We start from the raw sequence: 18988 nt of genomic DNA, 5'->3' as shown, positions 1-18988 counted from the left end.
AGATAGTGAGGGAAACGATGTTACTTTATCAAGTGCACTCGTAGCGGGCTCCGTTCGGTAGCACTTGTCGGTTAAGCCGCGGATACTTCACCTCGAGGGTCTCTTGTCATTAACAAATTGTACGATATACAACTGACTGTCGAGTAGCAACAACAATTGGCCGATTACTACCTCTCTAGAGTCGCTGTTTCTCATTCAATGCATTTATAACATTGTTATCTGAAATTTTCATTTTTTTATCTTTACGATTTTTTCCGAATGCACTCCAGCTGATGATAATTTAATTACAGTTATCCGTATGTACTGTATTGATATCGAATCGATCAACGAGAATGAAACTGGGTGATTGTACAATAACCAAAACGTAATTAGAAAATAATATCGATAATGATAATAAAAATGCGCATGTGTTTACTGAAATTACGCTGCGTCACCACAGCCTAGTAGAAAATCCCAGCCTGGCAATGCACTATCGAACATTAATATCTTAAAATCATTTTACACGTGATAGATACGGCAATCTATATAATTTTCTCCTTTTTTCTCTTTTGCGATTATGAAGTTGCAAGTGAAAGATAAATATTTTCTATCTTTTAATCATTAAATGGCACACGTGCGTAATAATGAATCGAATTTTGGACATATGCAATCTACATACATACTTATCCATATATTTTCTGTATTTATGTGTACAAAATGTATATGTGAGAGAATCGTGTTTTAATTAATATTATATTAAAATTTAATTCGTATAAAAAGCTATTGTACTGTTTAATCTATAAACCCACGATAATAACTGGATTATATATATGAGAAAGAAAAATTAATTATTTGGAAATGTAATTTAAATATATAAGTGCAGGGAAAAACAACGATGCAAATGTAAGTCTCTTGCATCATTCGAGATCGATGAGACTCGATTATATTTCGGCCCCCCTTCGACGTTATGATTTGCGGTAGTCAAACTAATCTATGTAGGGTGTTATCGCGCCGATAACGTTGCCGGAGCTCCTATCAGGTAGCCATATTTTTGATACAATATATAGGTGATCGATATATTGCCACATAGTTCTCAGTAAAACCTCGTTATCACGAGGCGGACACGGCAGTATAATCTTGGTGCTGTTTTCCACGATAATTTTCATTAAATTCCTCTTTTGAGTGCCGAGTTGCTCCTCCAACAAATATTTGTCGAGTAGCTATCACGCGCGAGGTCGTTAGAAAGAAAGTGAAAATCTTGAAAACTTATTTTCGAGAGGAATTATTCGTGTATTTCAACGATTAATGATGATCGCGTTATTAATCGCTCGTCGTATCCGTTTTAACGTCGGTGAATCGTATTGCAAATTCAATTTTTCGAGAAATTTTCGAGGATATATAAGTTAATCGCGCCACATCAAACGGAAGACTTCGTAGGACTTCCTTTCTTCCACTTTGTTCAAATTCGTCGCAGAAGACTCGTGTCGCAGAATCATTGCAGAAGAATATGCGATGACACTTCGATGCGAAAAACGCGTAGAATTTTCGAGGAATGCAAGCATGAAACGCGGGTCTATCGCTCTCGAGAAAAGATTAACGTATTGAAGGACTGTACGAAATCGTGAAGGAATTCCTTCGGTTGACTCCTGGATGAGTCAGCCGACGGCGGTACGTTTTTGACTTAGTCAGAAAGCCGCGGGATATTCCGACTTTTGTGTCGACTGCAGAAACGGACACGTTCGTCAATCCAAACGGTGAGGAAAAAATCGAGAAAAATGGCAGCCGGATACGACGATTGTTATGATGCTTCTTGGCATTTGATACCGCCCGATTACGTCAGCAACGAGGAGGATTACAGGTAAAAAGCTCAACAGCGAAAGAGTCTTTACAGGCACAATGTGTTTTGTGTCGAAAATAACGATTTAAAATAACAGCATTTAGCTGATTTTTATCTTTCACGCTATCTAATAAAACTCTGGATTTTAGATGATAACTTCTAGCTACATGCGAGATTAATCAATCCTAAAATTCTTACCGAATGTTAAATCAAATTCAAAATAAAATAGAAAAACTTATAATAGGCAAACTTAATATTATCCGTAAATAAATCGTATATCTTAAAATGAAATCATCAAATATTTGATCTATCGAGGAGAAGATAAGCGTGCTCTATTTTGTAACACCACAACACGTATTTAATACATTATTCGATGAAAACGAAAACGTCTTTGCCAATTAATCTCGAGATATTAAAAGGATTACCCGATCACCGCGCGTTCGCGCGGGCAATTAACATATCTGATTAAGCCGATAGTACCGGAAACCGGAAGCGAACGTTTAAGAGCAGTCACGCATATCGGTTAGGCGAATCCTCCGGCGTAGAGTGGTACGCCTTGTTACACACCGGGACACACACGAGGAGCGAAAAGGGCCGTGCGGTATGCCGACACCTGTTGGTTTCCATCATAAATTTCGGATTAATCGTATTCCACTACGCGATATATACGATTCTGCTACTTCCCCCGTTCGTACGTTGCACCTGCGAGATCGCGAGGTCGTCGAATCAGCGAACATCTCGCCGAATGAACAATTATTTAATTTAACATATTACCACCTAATTCTTATTTTTACATACACCTTATCCCTATGATCATCTCAGTTTTTTTCTTTTGTTACTTCCGGATATGTGAAAACCACGTGATGAACAGAGAGGACACAGTTTTTCACTTTGTAATATATACGCATTATTTTCATCAGCTTGTTTGATTAATTATCCCAATCCTTTTTAGGCAACATATTTGCAAATACGTTTGAAAGAAAAACATCTTTTGAAAATTCAAGTGTGACATTTTAGTTTGCTCATGACCACTTTCTTTACCTGTGCGGACTGCAAGAAGGAAAAACTCATCATTCCGGCATACTTAAAAATAACATCTTAAGCAGTTCTTAAACGACGCCGGTGGCTGGTGGCTTTTAACGAACCGTGCCAAGTCTAGATCGTGTCTAACAACACACGGCTTGGACGAGGGGCTTATTTTATGGAAGAGCGACCTTCTCAACAGGCCTCTTGAACGGGAATACTAAAGAAGTGTCCCTCGGGACCTACGTCGTCCGGTCTATACTAAGCTTCATACTACGTTCATTCATACTCCTGCAGGGCTCCATCGCCCTTCTTTGTGCTGACTTTATGAATGAACATAAGATATTCTTCGATCGGTTTCTATCAAATTCAAACGGCTTTTCTTTCAGTCAGTCTCAATGAGAGCAACGGTGGAAGAAAAGCACAGCTTTTTTTATCGATTACGTTAAACATTGATAGATGTCAATCATTGTAGAATATTTTTTCATCATTAGTATCCGTAATATATGTCACTTAAGAAAAAAAATCAATAATTTAATAGAAATTACTAATTATTAAAGCAGAGTATGTTCCACTCTTTTGATCGTTAAAAATATCATAAGATATTTAAATGTTAAATAATATCAAACGTAAGTAATGCATAATATTAAAAAACAATTGATTTTTATGTGTTATTATTACATTTTTAAAGATCATTATTTGCATTATGCTACATTGGTCATGGCTTCGTGAAAATATGGAAGCTATTCTGTGAATAGATGTTAAAAATACAAAAAAAATTCCTTCAGTTACTTTTGTAACTTTTTTGAAAAGGCTTTTGAGTATAGCGTGTATACGATAATATCCGTAATTTTTTTACAATAAGTTAACATATTAGAGTCGGCATCTTTTTTAAGGTGTTCAAAAGGCCAAAAGAAAAAGGGGAACCTTTTCGTTCAATTGTCCTGTCAAGGTCGTTAAAATTCTCTTTAACAACCACTCGAGTTATAATATCCTATACAGAGAAAAAAAAGGAGAGGGAGAGAGATCATTTCGATAGCCTGAGGTTACTAGATGCTCGAGCGCAAATGTTAGCTCAAACCTTGACCACACGTATATACTAGTAAGAAATTATCTGCGTTCCAAATGCGATATCCCGAGGAAAAAAATTCATGGCTCTGGAATGGTGGGATGTGGTCAGGGTTACTTGAAAACTTAAGAGAACATTTCTCCTCTACACGTACCGGTGATAAAATATAAAGGACGGTCGGCACGATCTCAGGTGTTTTTCTTTCGGCTGCTGGCATCGGCAGGTATCGATATTGTGATGTTAATAGCAAGATATCCGGTCAAATGGGTGAATGGTCATTCATCGTGACACGTTTCCCATTTCCGGGACACACCTGAATTCCAGAAATAAGAAAATCCCGAAGTGTCAAGTGGCCACTCGGCCGGCAAGTATTTTCATGAAATTTAGCTTTGAGCCTTCCGAAGTCTGTCGTTCTCCATTCGGTTCTGCAGGCGATTCAAGATGAAAAGAATATCTATGCATTAAAAAGAGCAATATTTTATTTCTCGTTTTATACGCAATATCTACTAATAATTTATTACTAAAATATTATACACACGTGTATACTGAATATAAACTAAATTATTAATTAATTGTTCGATCAAACATTATTAAAAATATAAGTCTGCTGTTTAATAATAAAATGAGACCCAAAGTTGCTCCGAAAATTCCCTTAATATATTTACAAGTTACTATTATCGGTAAATTTTATACGTGCACAACAGAAGCATTTATTGTATGGCTTTAAGAAATTTTGCAAGATGGATTTAAATGACAATCTGTTGTTTATTAACTTAAATGTTAAGTTTAAAATGCCGATTGTTATAGTGTTTAAAAATATAAAAGGTAAACGGTCTAGCAAGCTGACCACCGAGTTAATCCAGTTTGAAAAAACCAACCTACTTTTTGATCGAGTTAATCCGTCGGATTTACTTTTCAGATTTTCAAGACATTTCCGATGTTATCCGTCGGAAGTATTTTCGTGATTTTTAAAAGAACATAAACCGATAGTTGGCCACTTCGGACACAAAAGGTAGAGGAAAAGCAAGAAGACGAACGAGAAAGAAGGGTCTTCGTTTGACCATCTGGTTAATTTGAACCGCTGTTTGGTGGCAATAAAATTCTGTGTCTCGCGACAATAAGCAATAAACTGTTAACTGCTACATTTAAGCTAAGGGTTCGTTTCCACGAGTGCTAATACGAAGACAGTGGCGATACTACAACGTAAAAATGAGGGTTGAGTCAGCGATGAAATCAATTAGTCACAGAAGAAAACCTAGATTATGTTTTCTTTGATAAATAGCGGATATTAAGATATTGCTTAGAACTTAGACAAAAATATATTATACCTTAAATTTCAGTAATATTATAGCACTTATCACCTCTCAAATTAATATTGCCGTAACGTGACCAACTTTTATAGCGACTAAAAATGTCTGACTTAGTTCCAAAATATGATTCATCTTCTTCCATTAAAGCCGCAGAATTATATTACAAACGAAAAAAACTATAGAACAAAGCAGTATTTCAAAATATCGAGTTAAATCCTCGTCATGTCGTTTGCACTCGCAAGTTTGCATCCAAAAATGTTATTAAACTAGAAAGTTCGGGAAGACTCCACTCGATCATTGGAGGGTTGCAATAATTCGCGGGCACAACTGCACCGGTGAAGCGACTATACGCGGCGGGGGTGAGGGAGAGAACAGTAAAACAATGAGACGCAGACAAATTGGGTTGCGTGCTCGAAACAAGTTGGCACAGCTATCGCCAAACAGTCGTGGGAGCTCAGCAAATGTTGCTCGATTGCCCGGAGAGCTCGAGACTTCTCCATTTTTTCCCGCCAACGCTCGGAACTTCCGGGACGAAGAGCGGGTCGAGGGGAGACGAGAAATCCGAGAAAAACGATGGACGTCTCGCGGGTCTCTTTCTCGTGTTGAACACGATTCTAACCGAGTTAGACGATGCGATGTGCATCGAACGAATCAATGCACGTATCGTTCGAACTCTTAAACTGCCATCCTGAACTTTTATAAACTAAGGATCTTATAGCACATGCAATAACATTTTTAAAAATACTATGACACCCCGTATCAATAGTTTTAATAATTATTTGTCAATATTGTAACATTAATATCAATTGCATATCATAATCAATTTTACGCGCTCTTTATTTCCAATTTATTAAATATTCCAATGACGCCAATTATTTAAAGTAATAATCATTTATTCTTATACGTACTTTTAAATCTTTGTTACAAAAAATTATTCGTTTATAATAATATTTTCTATTTAAATAATTACTCTCATCACATATCAGAATTTTTACTTGCGAAAAGTTTGTAAAGTAATAATAGTCATAATCATTGATGTCATAAATTTATTATTACAAATATTTATTATTTATATTATTACTGTTAATACGATTATGCGTTCATAATCGTCGCGCATTAGTAATAACTCAGATATAAAATAACTGAACGTCAGCATCTTGACCGCTGAGAAATACAAGTGTTTTTCTGCTTTCCGGTAGCTGTTAGATTTTATTTCCCAGATATAAATTTAGCCGCGGCCATGAGAAAACCAGGAAAGTCGGGTCCACCCTCTTCCGCACTTTTTGACTTTCTGTGTGGTGGAGCCGCGCGATTGTACGAAGACCGGTCTGAATAAACCGGAAACTCGCCCCATCGTCGCTCCTGTCCCTTTACCTGTTCCTCGCTTCTAAATCGCGCTTTTCGAAACCCCATTTTCCACCGTGCTACCGTCAGTACGCGCGTGCATTTATTGTGAGTGCCCGCATTCAGGTGGGCATCTCTCTTCTTGCGATTGGATACAACCTGCGACTCCATTCAGCGACGCCGACGAGTCCGACGTATCATCAATTTCGGAGAGTCGGCTCGATCGGGAGATCAAAAGTGTGGACCTCCCGTTTAAAGCGGAGCACCCAAATATTTCTTAAAATTTAACAGATACCGAGAAATGTTTAAGATAAATTAGGGACGTCAAAGAACGCGGATTGTGAAATTCGCGTTCTTTGAAAAAGGTTTTCCCACCGTGAAGGCCTCATTCCCTTTATCCTTTATATATCTTCGTTAACATTACAGAATTACAAAATGGCACAAGTTGATTTCGCCGTGCACGCGTTGCACGAAAAATGTTGCAAAATATTCTGTGACGCGCACGACAATATCTTGACATCTTCGGTAATCAATAATGCTGTACAATCCTGACGTGTAATATGGCTTCGGTATTACCGCGATAATATTTTATCTGCGATCGAAACGTTGGGGAAAAAAGGTGACGAAGCGAATTCGATTCGATCAAATCGCATCGGGGCCCGCGAAATTATTTTTATGCCCGTAATTCCGATGGATGATGATACGTGTCGCGCCGAACGATAATCGCGAAACGACGGGCTTTATCTGCCGCTTCGACGTAATAAATGCGTGTCCGCGAATAATAAGTGGGTGGGTGGATGTAAAAAAGAAATCAGGTCAGCCTTGTCGTTGCACACCGACATGTCTTTTTTTTACTCGCGCGCGCGCGAAAATCGTGATTATCGGAGAGAAAAAAAAAGAAGACTGAGAGATCGTCACGGAACGCGCACGTAATAAATGTCTCACTATAAAATTAGCCGTCACACTCTTCGTCTGAATTATGCTGACAGTCTGCAGTCTGAGTTTATTTAACTGTCGCAACAAATCTGACTTCTTATCCAACTACTCCGTACTACTTTACTTCTTCGATCACAGCTTTAGATTGACATCTTCAATTTGATTTCGTGTCTTTTTATTGGAGATTTTTACTTCAGTAAGCTATGCCTGAAAGAATCACGATCGCTCTAGTTTTATAAGACTTTATTTAATATTATTGTACTATTAAATTAATGATGTACACGATGCGAGCAAACGCACAATATTTTATTTGCGGAAACATCTCGTTTTTCGTAAAATTTAGGCATATATTTTCCTTAGCTTTAATTATACTCGAATTCGCGAGCCTTCGGCTTTTTACTCGAGCAAATAAGTTCCTAAAAGAGGACACAGTCGAGTCGATTGATCATACGTATCTCGTTCACATTCGTGTAACACTCGCCCGTAAGTCGCGACCACGCTTCTAACCCAGTTTTGCGTATCAATAGGCAGCGATCTGAGTGCCACGAGGAACGGGAAGAGAAAGGGGAGAAAATAGGGTGGGGGCAGAGGGAGAGAGCGCGAGTGAAAAATCGAAATGACACAGTAAAAGCACCGCTAATGCTCTTTCACATTAACACTCGACGTAAAGTATGCTCTCGGTGTAAAAAGCCCCCTGATCGATGAAGCCCGGCGATTGGCTCGCTCGCCGGGCTGGATTGAAATCAACCCCCGGGCTGTCGGGCGAGGGTTTCCCGACACGCGACCACCCCATTGGTCGACCGACGGTACCACCCCTCGGCAACTTGCCCCGGTAACATTACCAGTCGCACGGAGTCTCCCGAGCGAAGGATATCCTTCGCAAGATCGCTCGAAGTGGCGAGATTCTGCTAGATTGCGAATGCTAGAAGTGTGAAACTTACATATGTAAAAATTTAACAAGACGCGACAGACGTGAAAAAAAATACAGCAATAAATATTTTAAGAATTTTTAGAAGTTTTCTTTAGCGAACGTACCTCAAATTACATTTTGAAAAAGAAGATTGTATTAAAACTGTACTATTCAAATTACAATTTTTTGTAATATGTAAAGAAATCTTTAAATAATCATGCAGTCACAATGAAACCAGTTTATCTCTTGAAAAATTTGCAAATATTTTTTGCTTTTCTTGCAATCGTCGAAAATAGATTACTTTATACAGATAAAAAATCAGCCAGTTTATTTTTAACAAACTTATAGTTTAAATAAGATAAAATATTATTTAAATTTTCATGAAAATTACGTTATATTTATCATCGACATTGTGTTTATTTTTTAAATAAATAAGACTTCTAAAGACGATGACAACAATAAAAAAGAAACCAACAGCATTTTGCTATTCTGCGCTTCTCCCGTGGAAAACCTTCCCTAAGTTACCGCCGGGTATCGATGGCAGGGAGGGATACGCGACGAGGAGAACGAACTGGGAGGATGAACGAGAAATCCCCGCCTCCACGTAGAACCCGCCCTGCGCTTTGAGGGTGCTTGACAAGCGAAACTGCTCGAGGTAGGGAACACTAGCCGTCAAGTGCTCGTCGAGGACACTCAAAAACTACAAGGAGAGTCCTTCAGCTTACTCCGAAAAGGAATCGGTAGCCTGCTTTTCGTGCCGCTCGGACCCGAGTCGCCTTTCGTGCAACCCATTGATAATTATTTGTGAAAGTGACCGATAGTTGCGACTGTCTCGAGAAAACGGCACGAGTATCAGTGATTTGATTAATTGGACTAATTTATTCGTGTGCTAGACTTTTGTTGCGCGTATTCGAACTGTCATTGTGTGAAACGTCATAGTTATTTATGGTAAAATAGAGACCTACGACAGTGTTGTGTGACAAAGGTAGAAGAAAGTGAAAAAGAAAGAAGAATCTCGAAAGTATCATGGGCAGTGGCAATCACGGAAAAATTGAAAAGACAAGAAAGATTTTTGAAGAAGTTACTCAAGCCGATAGAAATGAAGAAGTATAAATAAAGATACAAATACAAAAAGATAATACACCGTCGATAATGTGCCGTTAATTTTCTTCAAGTAAAAACAAATAAATTGTAAATTAAAAATCTATACACGTGGTGAAAGACAGAAAAGAGAAATTTCATCAGTTTCTATCTGTATTATTCAAAGTGAATAAAGACAAAAGAAGAACAATGAAATAAAGGAAGAAAAGAAGACAGAAAGGAGAGATCCTCTAAATTGTTAAGAAAGAAGAATTTCAACATTTAATATTATTGATCAAGCGAGAGAAGAAAACAAAAGTTATAGACAGAAATCAAAATACGTGATGAATTAATAGAGATTTTTTAAATTTGAAGATGTGCCATCGTTAAAGGCGAATGTAATGATGTATTGATGCCAATAAGAACGAATCGAAATCTTTGAAATCTTCTCAAAATGGCAGATAAGAATAAGCTTTTACCCTGGCCGTTACTACCGTATCCGGCTAGTCTTTTGAATCACGTCTGGTACAGTCAACTCGCATTAAACACTAGGTAAATAAAATAAATGAAAGATTGGTGTATTTAGTTCCTTTTGCTTTTTTGATTTCTTTCCGAAATTATTTATCATAAGAAAATAAGAGAATCAATGCACGTATCAAATATATTAAATCGTAATAAATAATAATTATTATCCCTATATAAACGAGAGCAATTGTAAGAACGCACAGTTGTTAAATTTTAATAATGTACAATAAATAAGCAAGTGTTCGATAAATAGATTGAAAAGCTCGGGCTTTGTCGATATAGCAATGTTTTTGCGCGACGGATTTTTACAGCCCTCAAGTTCTTGCACGTGGCTTCATTAAGATATATCGTGCATTATCGTGCGATATCGCCAAATATCCGGTCGGCTATCGATACTCTTAATGCTCACTGGAACACGCATCACTTATCGATTAAACCTTACACGCGACACCGAAAAATCGCCACTCAATACTCTATGTTTACATGACAAGACACGTACATTAAACTCTATAGGCAATGTTGCAATATCAGCAAATAACATTGTATAATATATAAGAAAGTCAAAATTATATACATTATTTCGATCTAAATATTTAATCTTGATAAGTGAAAATGTTTCTTCTAATTATTTTAACATGTTTTAAAAAAATGTTTGCTTGAAAATTTACATTTTAAAGTGTATCACTTTATAATTCTTTCATTACTATTGCATTTCATTATTTGCAAATTAAATTTTTTCGCACTGTCTTTTAGAATTCATTTACCGTTTAATTAAACGTTTAATTATTTTAACCCTGCTTAACAACGCTTAATATTATTAAGATTCGAATATTTTTCTAGTAAATAAAAATAAACACACATTTGTGTTAGATTACTCAAGCACATTTAGGCATTACATATATTATATATATAGATTAATCCTAATATTAATAGTCTAAAATCTACAGACGTATTATAGAAATTAATTTATAATTTTTGTCTTGTTATATTCACAAAAGGTATTATATGCAATATACTTCCTATTTTTTTTTTTTTTTTTTTTTTTAGAATGTAATCGACATTATTTGAAGCAATCGTTCATCCGAATCGTTCATCCTCGAATAGTCCGGATAATAGATATCCTGTGATAACAGAAATCCTATTGTAAACGAATGATGAAAGCTAAATTCATATTATGTATAACAATTTTCTAATGACAAAATTAAAATGATGTAAGAAGCATTGTAATTAGAAAAGATTGAAATCGCGAGCGATTTCAATGCTGGTTACTTATAAAAATAATTATCGGCTTTTTGTGAGACGCTCGATTAATGACGGCATTACCTCTCCGATATTTTGATTTGACTTTTATATAATTAAGTTAAGATTGCCTATAGATCTAATCATATGAATAAATAAATTAGACTTATGGAAGTATCCACGCATCTATAAAATTCTGTTAAATAAAAACCGTGTCGAAATAATCGACATTCACCAAAATCACGTGTTTGTAACTAAAAATGTGAAGCGAACTAAAGCCTAACACAAAAATGTCAAATAATCGTCGTCTCAATCCGTCGCGAATTTCTTGCATTTATCAGAATTTTCAGGCGGCAGTAAAGAATGTGTAACTCGTAAAAAGCTTATTCGGAAACTCGCGTTTCATGCCGGGAATATTTGAAACGCATATGGCCGAACGTGACGCGATAATGACTCATCTGGCTTAGGAAGTGGACCCAAAAATTCGCTCTATACACAGGTCCAAAGACAGGTTGTTTGTGATCAAACGTGCGCAGGTATATTGTACCCTTAAAGACATTTCTCTAATCGGTCTAGTTTTCAAAGGGCTGGTGGCTTTTTGACGGTCGTCACACAGCTTTCAAGACCAGCGACGATCTCGAAAAATAAATCTTACTATAAAGAAGTGATCTTTGTGTCCGACTTTCTCGCAAAATCCGTTCGCCAATTTTTGAGATCCCTTCAAACTTACCGCAAATATACGGTACACACGTTTATTAAAATAAAAAACATATGCAGAATATTAATAAATTGCTAAAGTATTATCATAAACTTTTAATACCCGAAGCATATCAATCTATTCATCGCTATATATCTCGCCATTTCAAAAGATTAGTAAAAACTAACGGTGATATCAATATCTGATATCATAATAACGCGTGAACAAGATCTAAAAGTGCATTAATAAGTATTTTACTAATTGATAAGTGCACATAAATGTCAAAATATGTATAATCAAATAATGTTGCACGTTATCTTTACGTACAAACTTATTTTTCACGAAAATTCTATAAAACAAATAACAAAATTTCTTCTACGATGCTATTTAATATTTCCTCGAGGCTAGAATTATAGCAGTTATGTAATTTTTTGTTACAGGCTATTGGAAAGTATGAAAATGCCGGCTAGAACTTCTGGTTTTGCAATCAGCGACATTTTGGAGCTAAACGATGCCAAGCCGTCGCAAGAAGAACCAGATGTGCAAGGTATAATAACATCAAAATTATTACATTAACTAGACATAATTAAAAGGAAACATAATATCATTATTATATTAACTAAACATAATTAAAAAGAAACAAATCTGACATTAATTTCTTACATTAAAAAACGACGCAAAGCAAATTAGATTTACGAAATAATACAGTTTTCATATCTTAAAATATGAGTCAATTTGATTTCAATCTTAAAATAATCCGATTTTAAAATCAGATAAATTGGAAAGTTTCCGAAATTTCTTTGCTATACGTATACGCATTTCATAAGTGTATAGAAGAAGAAAATTAATTAGTTTACTGGGACTTTGTGTTCTAGGTGCCACGACGGTTTTACCAACGGCCAACGACGTGCCGTCGGCTTACCAGCAATTTCTCGAGCATACAACCGCCATGTTGCAACCTATGCACGCTAATCTGAACAGGGGTACGCTACCACCGCCTCCACCTGGATTATTATGGCCAACTGGACCGGCACTACCAACAGCATTACCTCAACCCTTAGAGGAAGTGAATGGTGAGCGGACAAATACAATTCTTTATTTAATTGTCTACAAACCGAGGATATACGCGGCAGCAAAATTATAACATCCATCGCGTATAATTTCGATAGCGCATTTAATTACATCAAAAAATAATTATTAAATTTCAAAGAAAGTGTGCGAAATAGATAAATTATTCTGCATTATGAAAATCGTCACTCGCACCCAAGGAATAAGGCTCGGTCGGCTTCGATCGCTGCAGTTATTATCATTTAAGACGCATGTCTTCTCGCTCCCTTTCCTCACTGATGTGCGACGCACACGCGCTTTTGCGGGCGGGCGGACGAGGGAAGGCAGCGCGAGATGGAAACCCTTATTTATTTAGCACCCTACAATTGGTCCGTGAGGGTTAAGCAGGATCTAATGGTTCTGTAAAAGGTCCTCGTGGGTACCGCACAGCTATTGGTCCGCGAAGGAGGACAGATGTTGAGTCGGGGACAGATGCGAGAGAGGGGCCCCGTGTCCCCGGCCCCCTCCCCCAATGAATCGGTATTGTCACGCCCAAAAAATTCGTCGGTGACCTATCCCGCGTTCCCATCTCCTTTTTTCCGCGGCTACACGGTTTGCACGAGCGAAAAATCCAGGCAACGTGTCGAACCGTTGAGATACGCATCGTGCGCGAATAATTGCGGTCCTGTAGCAGGTAAAGAGGGGAGAAGCACGATTGAGTGGATCTCTTTTATATCGGACGTTTACATTGTTCAGTGGATAGCGTATTACATTAAATTCTCTCCGAAGCTGAATTGTAAAAAATGTAGACAAAGTCAAATATGGCTTGAGCGATGATTTTGGAAAATTGTACGAGTTAGTCTTATGTTAGATTCTATCATCGTCCGTCGCATTTTAAATATGTTAAAATTTTAAATGTAAAATTCCTTCTATCCTTATTTTTATATTACGAAAGAAATTAGATTGCAACAAATTAATCTGCTCTCTCCTCGTAAAATTTCTCGATAAACAATTTTAACTTCAAATAACACAGCAACTGTATGTGTATTTTTTAGATCTGTTCAAAGATAAAACTCATTTCTAATAAATAATTTTGCCACTCAGATTAAAAAAAAAAACCGATCAAATCACATCCCTTTCTTCGCCATCGCGTAGCGTCGGAGACATTAGTCGGCGGCGAGTGTTTAATTGAAATCACAGTGCGACTGCGAGTACAGTCTAATCTCCCATGAAAATGATATGGTTGATCCCATGGGGTCCAGCAGGGGTATCAAATAGGCTTTATATTGGTTCACACCCTCCCCAAGCGGGTTTCAGGGGTCGCTCACAAAAGCATATTGTACTACGGCGAAAGCCAGTATCCCGACGTTGTAGACAAAATTAGCCGGTATCTCGGCCGGGTCGTAACATTTACCTACACTTCGCTAAATGAAGTTATTGTATATATATTTCTCGTGGCATAATTACCGCGTCAGCAAAATGACATTTGCCTCATCATCGCTTCATATATTTTACGTATTGTTTAAATCAAATCCTTTATTATGTCACGTTAAATTGCAAATTATAACAATTTGTATATTCGACCGCTTCTATTCTCTCAACTAATTAAATAAATTCTCTTCGTTATTTAATGTTACAAACAAAAGTTTAAATATTGGAATAAGAGACATATTGGGATAAAAAGAAAAATTTATATCCTAAAAAAATAACGCTTCCACGGGAAGGTTATAATTCAGCACAAATGGATACGAGAATTAACTGTCTAATGTATGATTAGAAAAACTATTAAAAAATCAATGCAGGCTAGCATCTGCCAGTAATCAACGCTAAGAGCAATCGACGGCTGAATCGAAATGCAGCTGCAGTTCGTTAACACCAATCAAGTAATTGAGGCGGTTGATTACTAAACACTATACGTGCATCACTCCATCTAACTTATTCTGATAATACACTGTAAATCCAAGTGTGTTATTTCTACACGCATAAACGTTTAAAACTGACTAAAGCTCGTTTTACATGTTTTGTTGCGTGTTAAATTAACACGTTTAATCGTATTAATACGTCCAACCGTGTTAAATGACGTCATTTAAAACAGCAAGAAATGTGTAAGAAGAGCTTCAGTTAAAATAACACACTTTGCAGTGTGGCCTGACTACATCGACAATCTACGTATAATTCGCAAAAAAATGTACAAGATTTTAGTTTAATTAATGATAAAAAAATTTAACTCTCTCTCCTTTTCGGTCAATACTACATTATGTTAAAGCTGTAGATAATCTGTACGTTAAAAATCTCATACAAATAATACCCTTGAAAGGATATCAGCTGCGAAAAGATAAAAACAATATTCTTTTAGAATATGAGAAAATGTTATCTTAATTTCTTCCTTCTTCGCTTTTTCAGTTCTCCAACAACCGGACTCGACGAGCCCGGCGATCTCGGACATGTCGTTCCCGTCGCAGCAGGAGAACAGTCACGAGTCGTCGAAGGACGAAGAGTCGCAGGACTTCGAGGACGAGCAACAGACCGGTAACGAGACGACGCAGCCCCACGAGACCGAGCACAAGAAGCGCAAGCGACGCGTGCTGTTCTCCAAGGCACAGACCTACGAGCTGGAGCGACGTTTCCGTCAGCAACGTTATCTGAGCGCGCCCGAGCGAGAGCATTTGGCCTCCATCATTCGCCTCACGCCGACCCAAGTGAAGATCTGGTTCCAGAATCACAGGTACAAGACGAAGAGGGCGGCGAGCGAGCGCGTCGAGGCCAGCGGCAGCGGCTGCTCGCCCAGAAGGGTCGCCGTTCCGGTGCTAGTCAGAGACGGAAAACCCTGCCAATCCAAGTTGATAGAGCCTACTGCCTATCCCGGAAGCGGTCAGGTCCCTATGGCGCCATACATGCAGAAATATTGGTGGTAAGATGACTAGTCTAGCTGATTAGAATGAAACGATCCGGGGCGATGGTGATTCACGCCGATCACAATTATTACGCGAATCAATGGCAATTCCCGTATCGATGAAGACACGACTTTTGTATTACACTTCTGTCGCGACAAAAAATGGTAAAGATACAAAGAATAGATAAAGAAGAAATTCAAGATGGAAGGCATGGGTGATCTTATGGCAGAGATGTTGAATATGTTAAGGTGTTCGAAGATTCGTGATGATTTGCGATAGCGATAGATAACGATTATGATTTCGGTATAATCGACGGTGTCAACAGAGGAATGAAAGATGAACTGGTTAACCAAGTATTAGTTGGAAATGGTTGGCAAAGAAATTTTGAGGCACTTTTCTTATATTCGACTTGTAGTGTAAAATTGGTACATATCTAATCAGATTCTTGATGCAATGAATAAAATTACAGACATAGATATGTGATAAGATAAAAAGCTAAATCTGAGTTTGAAAACATGTTAACTATCGGGTGTATTTCAAGACGCGCGTACACACAATCGGACCTCTCAAAGTAAAATTGGGTGAAATACGACGTTTTACGAAACACGTTTTACGAGTGTTTAACACGCGCGTCCAACGAACCCGAAGCAGAACTAAAATTGGTCAGTACATTTCTAGAAAAATATCTCGGCAAAGTTGAATGAAGTTAAGAATATCGATTTTTCTTATCTAACTCTTTCGTCCAATATGTCATTTATCTATTTTCATGATTCTAAATTGTGAGAATTAGAACGAGATTGCAATTTCAAAAATCCGATTGGAAATTGGAATAATTATGATGGGTAAGTATATCTCGCACATGAAATATGGCAAAGAAACTATGAATTAATTAATATATGTCTTGAAAAATATCAGTAATATCACAATGGGACTATAATGGTCCTCAAGACGAGCGAATATCGTGACATATTAGTCATTAACGTAGAACGTAATACGTAGCTTCAATACGTATGCACGGTCGTTTACGCTGAAAGACGAAATGTTGATATTGAAAATTCGAAAATTGACAAAACTTTATCGTTAAAGATACAAACAAATGCAAAAGATTTAACGTCGCGACGCAAAGTAGTTTAACGAAGTAACAGATAATTAAAAAACACAACTTGTAATTTCGCGAGTTCATAATTTCTTCAACCGAAGATAATTGAAATCCAGAGGACTGCGATTACTTGAAAGTTTTTACGGCAGGTGTTGATATTTATAAAGAAATTAGAGGCAGTAATATTGTCAGAAACCAAAGATCGTTTTCACGTCTAATGAGTTAGGTTTGACGTGAATAGGTAAATAATTATAAATATAAGAAAACGCGTAGAGAAATTTCATTAGACGATATCGGTGTCGCGTTCTTACGAAATAGAATATTTGTACAAACTGTTACGCATTATGATGACTCACGTATGTAGATTTCAAATTAGTCCTTAAAGCGTGTGTCACAAGAAGGGATATCTCGTAAGCGCAAGGAGTTTCAAATTAATCATAAAATCCATAACGTCTAACTTGATACCGCATAACTAAACATTAAAGCGCACTTAACGACTCTTTCAAAATGATAGTAAATCGCACGAAAATGGATTACTGCCACGAGAGAAAGAGGTCGAATTCATGGCTTAATTGCGATTCGCTAATTCGATCATCGGAAAAATTTTTATGATATAGGCATTTCTTCACACGATTCACACACATAACTAATGTAAACTGTGCACGTTTTTTCTTCATGTCGTCAAAGCATTCGCCATATATGGTATTTGATAGATTTCCAAGCTTGCAAAATAGTTACATAATTTTGTGGCTCTATACTCTGACATTTTTCAATTTTCGTAATAGATTTCCGTGGAAAAAAAAGGTCAGTTTGGGAATATGATTAACGAGTACGCAATTTTCATAGCGTACAAATGAATATCTCTGTCGGAATAAATTCGGCTTTGTTAATGATTTCGTTACATATATATACGTACTTGAAGAGTATTAAAAATTTAATTAAAACTTGAGGGAAGGAGAACTTGCTAGGAGAGCAAAATTTTGTTGATATTAGAATAAACTTTAAATCGTTATTTTAAATTTAAAATATTTGAATTCGTCTGTACTATACTAATATAACAACGTTTCACGATTATTATAATACTACAATAATCAGAGAATTATATACGAGGATATATTATATATCCTAACATTGCGAGTAATCGCAAGAATATCCCAATGTTTCGTCCTTACTTAATTAATTAGTTAAATGTAAGTTGTATATATGTACATTGTGTATAATATATAGTAAACTAATATATCACAGAAGCATATTTAATAAATCCGGATCTTAAAAAATCAAATTCTTATTGTCTGTTTCTCCATATCAATTTTATCCCAAAAGATCAATCTATCTCCCTCCCTCTCTTTTTCTCTCTTTCTTTCATTTCTTATGCTCTAAAAAATATATATATATTGTCTAATGTCTATTTCATATAAAAATCCTATATATATATCAAAATGTGCACAATAATTACTTAATTTTTTATAAATAACATTTTATAAAAATTTTGCTGCAAAATTAATTTTCTTTACATCATCATTTTTTATACAACTAACATAGAAGAACACGTGATAGAAAATTTAAAGATTTTACTAATGTCGTAGCGTTTTTCTTTTACTTTTAGCAGGGAACATAATGAAACAATACGTTTGAAACAATCCCGTCCTTTACTCTTTTCTCTCTTTCTCTCTCTCCCCCTTTCTTCGACCGTTCCAGAAGCGCTGCCCTTTTTTCAGGACACGCCGGAAGTCCGCGTAGCTTGAGTGACAAGCTTCCGGTTTCCGTTTCCGAGCAGCCATCTTGTTACCGGTTTAGATTTCCTGAGGGCGCCCCATCGAGTCTCGATGGGGATCACGTTTGACTTCTGCGACCCCCAGAAAAACTTTTCATTATTCGCATTATGACGCCACATGCATGCTCGCTCGAGCGACAAGAAACTGATAGAGGATTCAAATTTCTTATCTTACATTTTCCTTTCTCGATTAAATTAATCGATCTGCGATCATAATGTCTTATC

At 36.8% G+C, this 18988-nt stretch overlaps 1 protein-coding gene across 2 annotated transcripts; it reads left to right on the top strand.

Moving 5' to 3' along the window:
* Positions 1-1094: 1094 nt before the first annotated feature.
* LOC139821085 (uncharacterized) lies at positions 1095-18258 on the top strand. 2 transcript variants are annotated; one of them, XM_071791839.1, is made up of 4 exons: positions 1095-1837; positions 12390-12496; positions 12825-13022; positions 15400-18258. In XM_071791839.1, the coding sequence occupies exons 1-4, from the start codon at positions 1755-1757 to the stop codon at positions 15909-15911; spliced, it is 900 nt and encodes a 299-aa protein (XP_071647940.1). In that variant the 5' UTR covers positions 1095-1754; the 3' UTR covers positions 15912-18258. The 2 variants fall into 2 exon arrangements, with proteins under 2 accessions (XP_071647940.1, XP_071647939.1); XM_071791838.1 differs by lacking the exon at positions 1095-1837 and adding an exon at positions 8341-10040.
* Positions 18259-18988: the final 730 nt, after the last annotated feature.

This window comes from Temnothorax longispinosus, chromosome 10 (assembly GCF_030848805.1).
Source record: "Temnothorax longispinosus isolate EJ_2023e chromosome 10, Tlon_JGU_v1, whole genome shotgun sequence".
Classification (NCBI taxonomy): Eukaryota; Metazoa; Arthropoda; class Insecta; order Hymenoptera; family Formicidae; genus Temnothorax; species Temnothorax longispinosus.
Note: the sequence above shows the minus strand (reverse complement) of the source record. Positions and strands in the feature narration are given on the sequence as shown.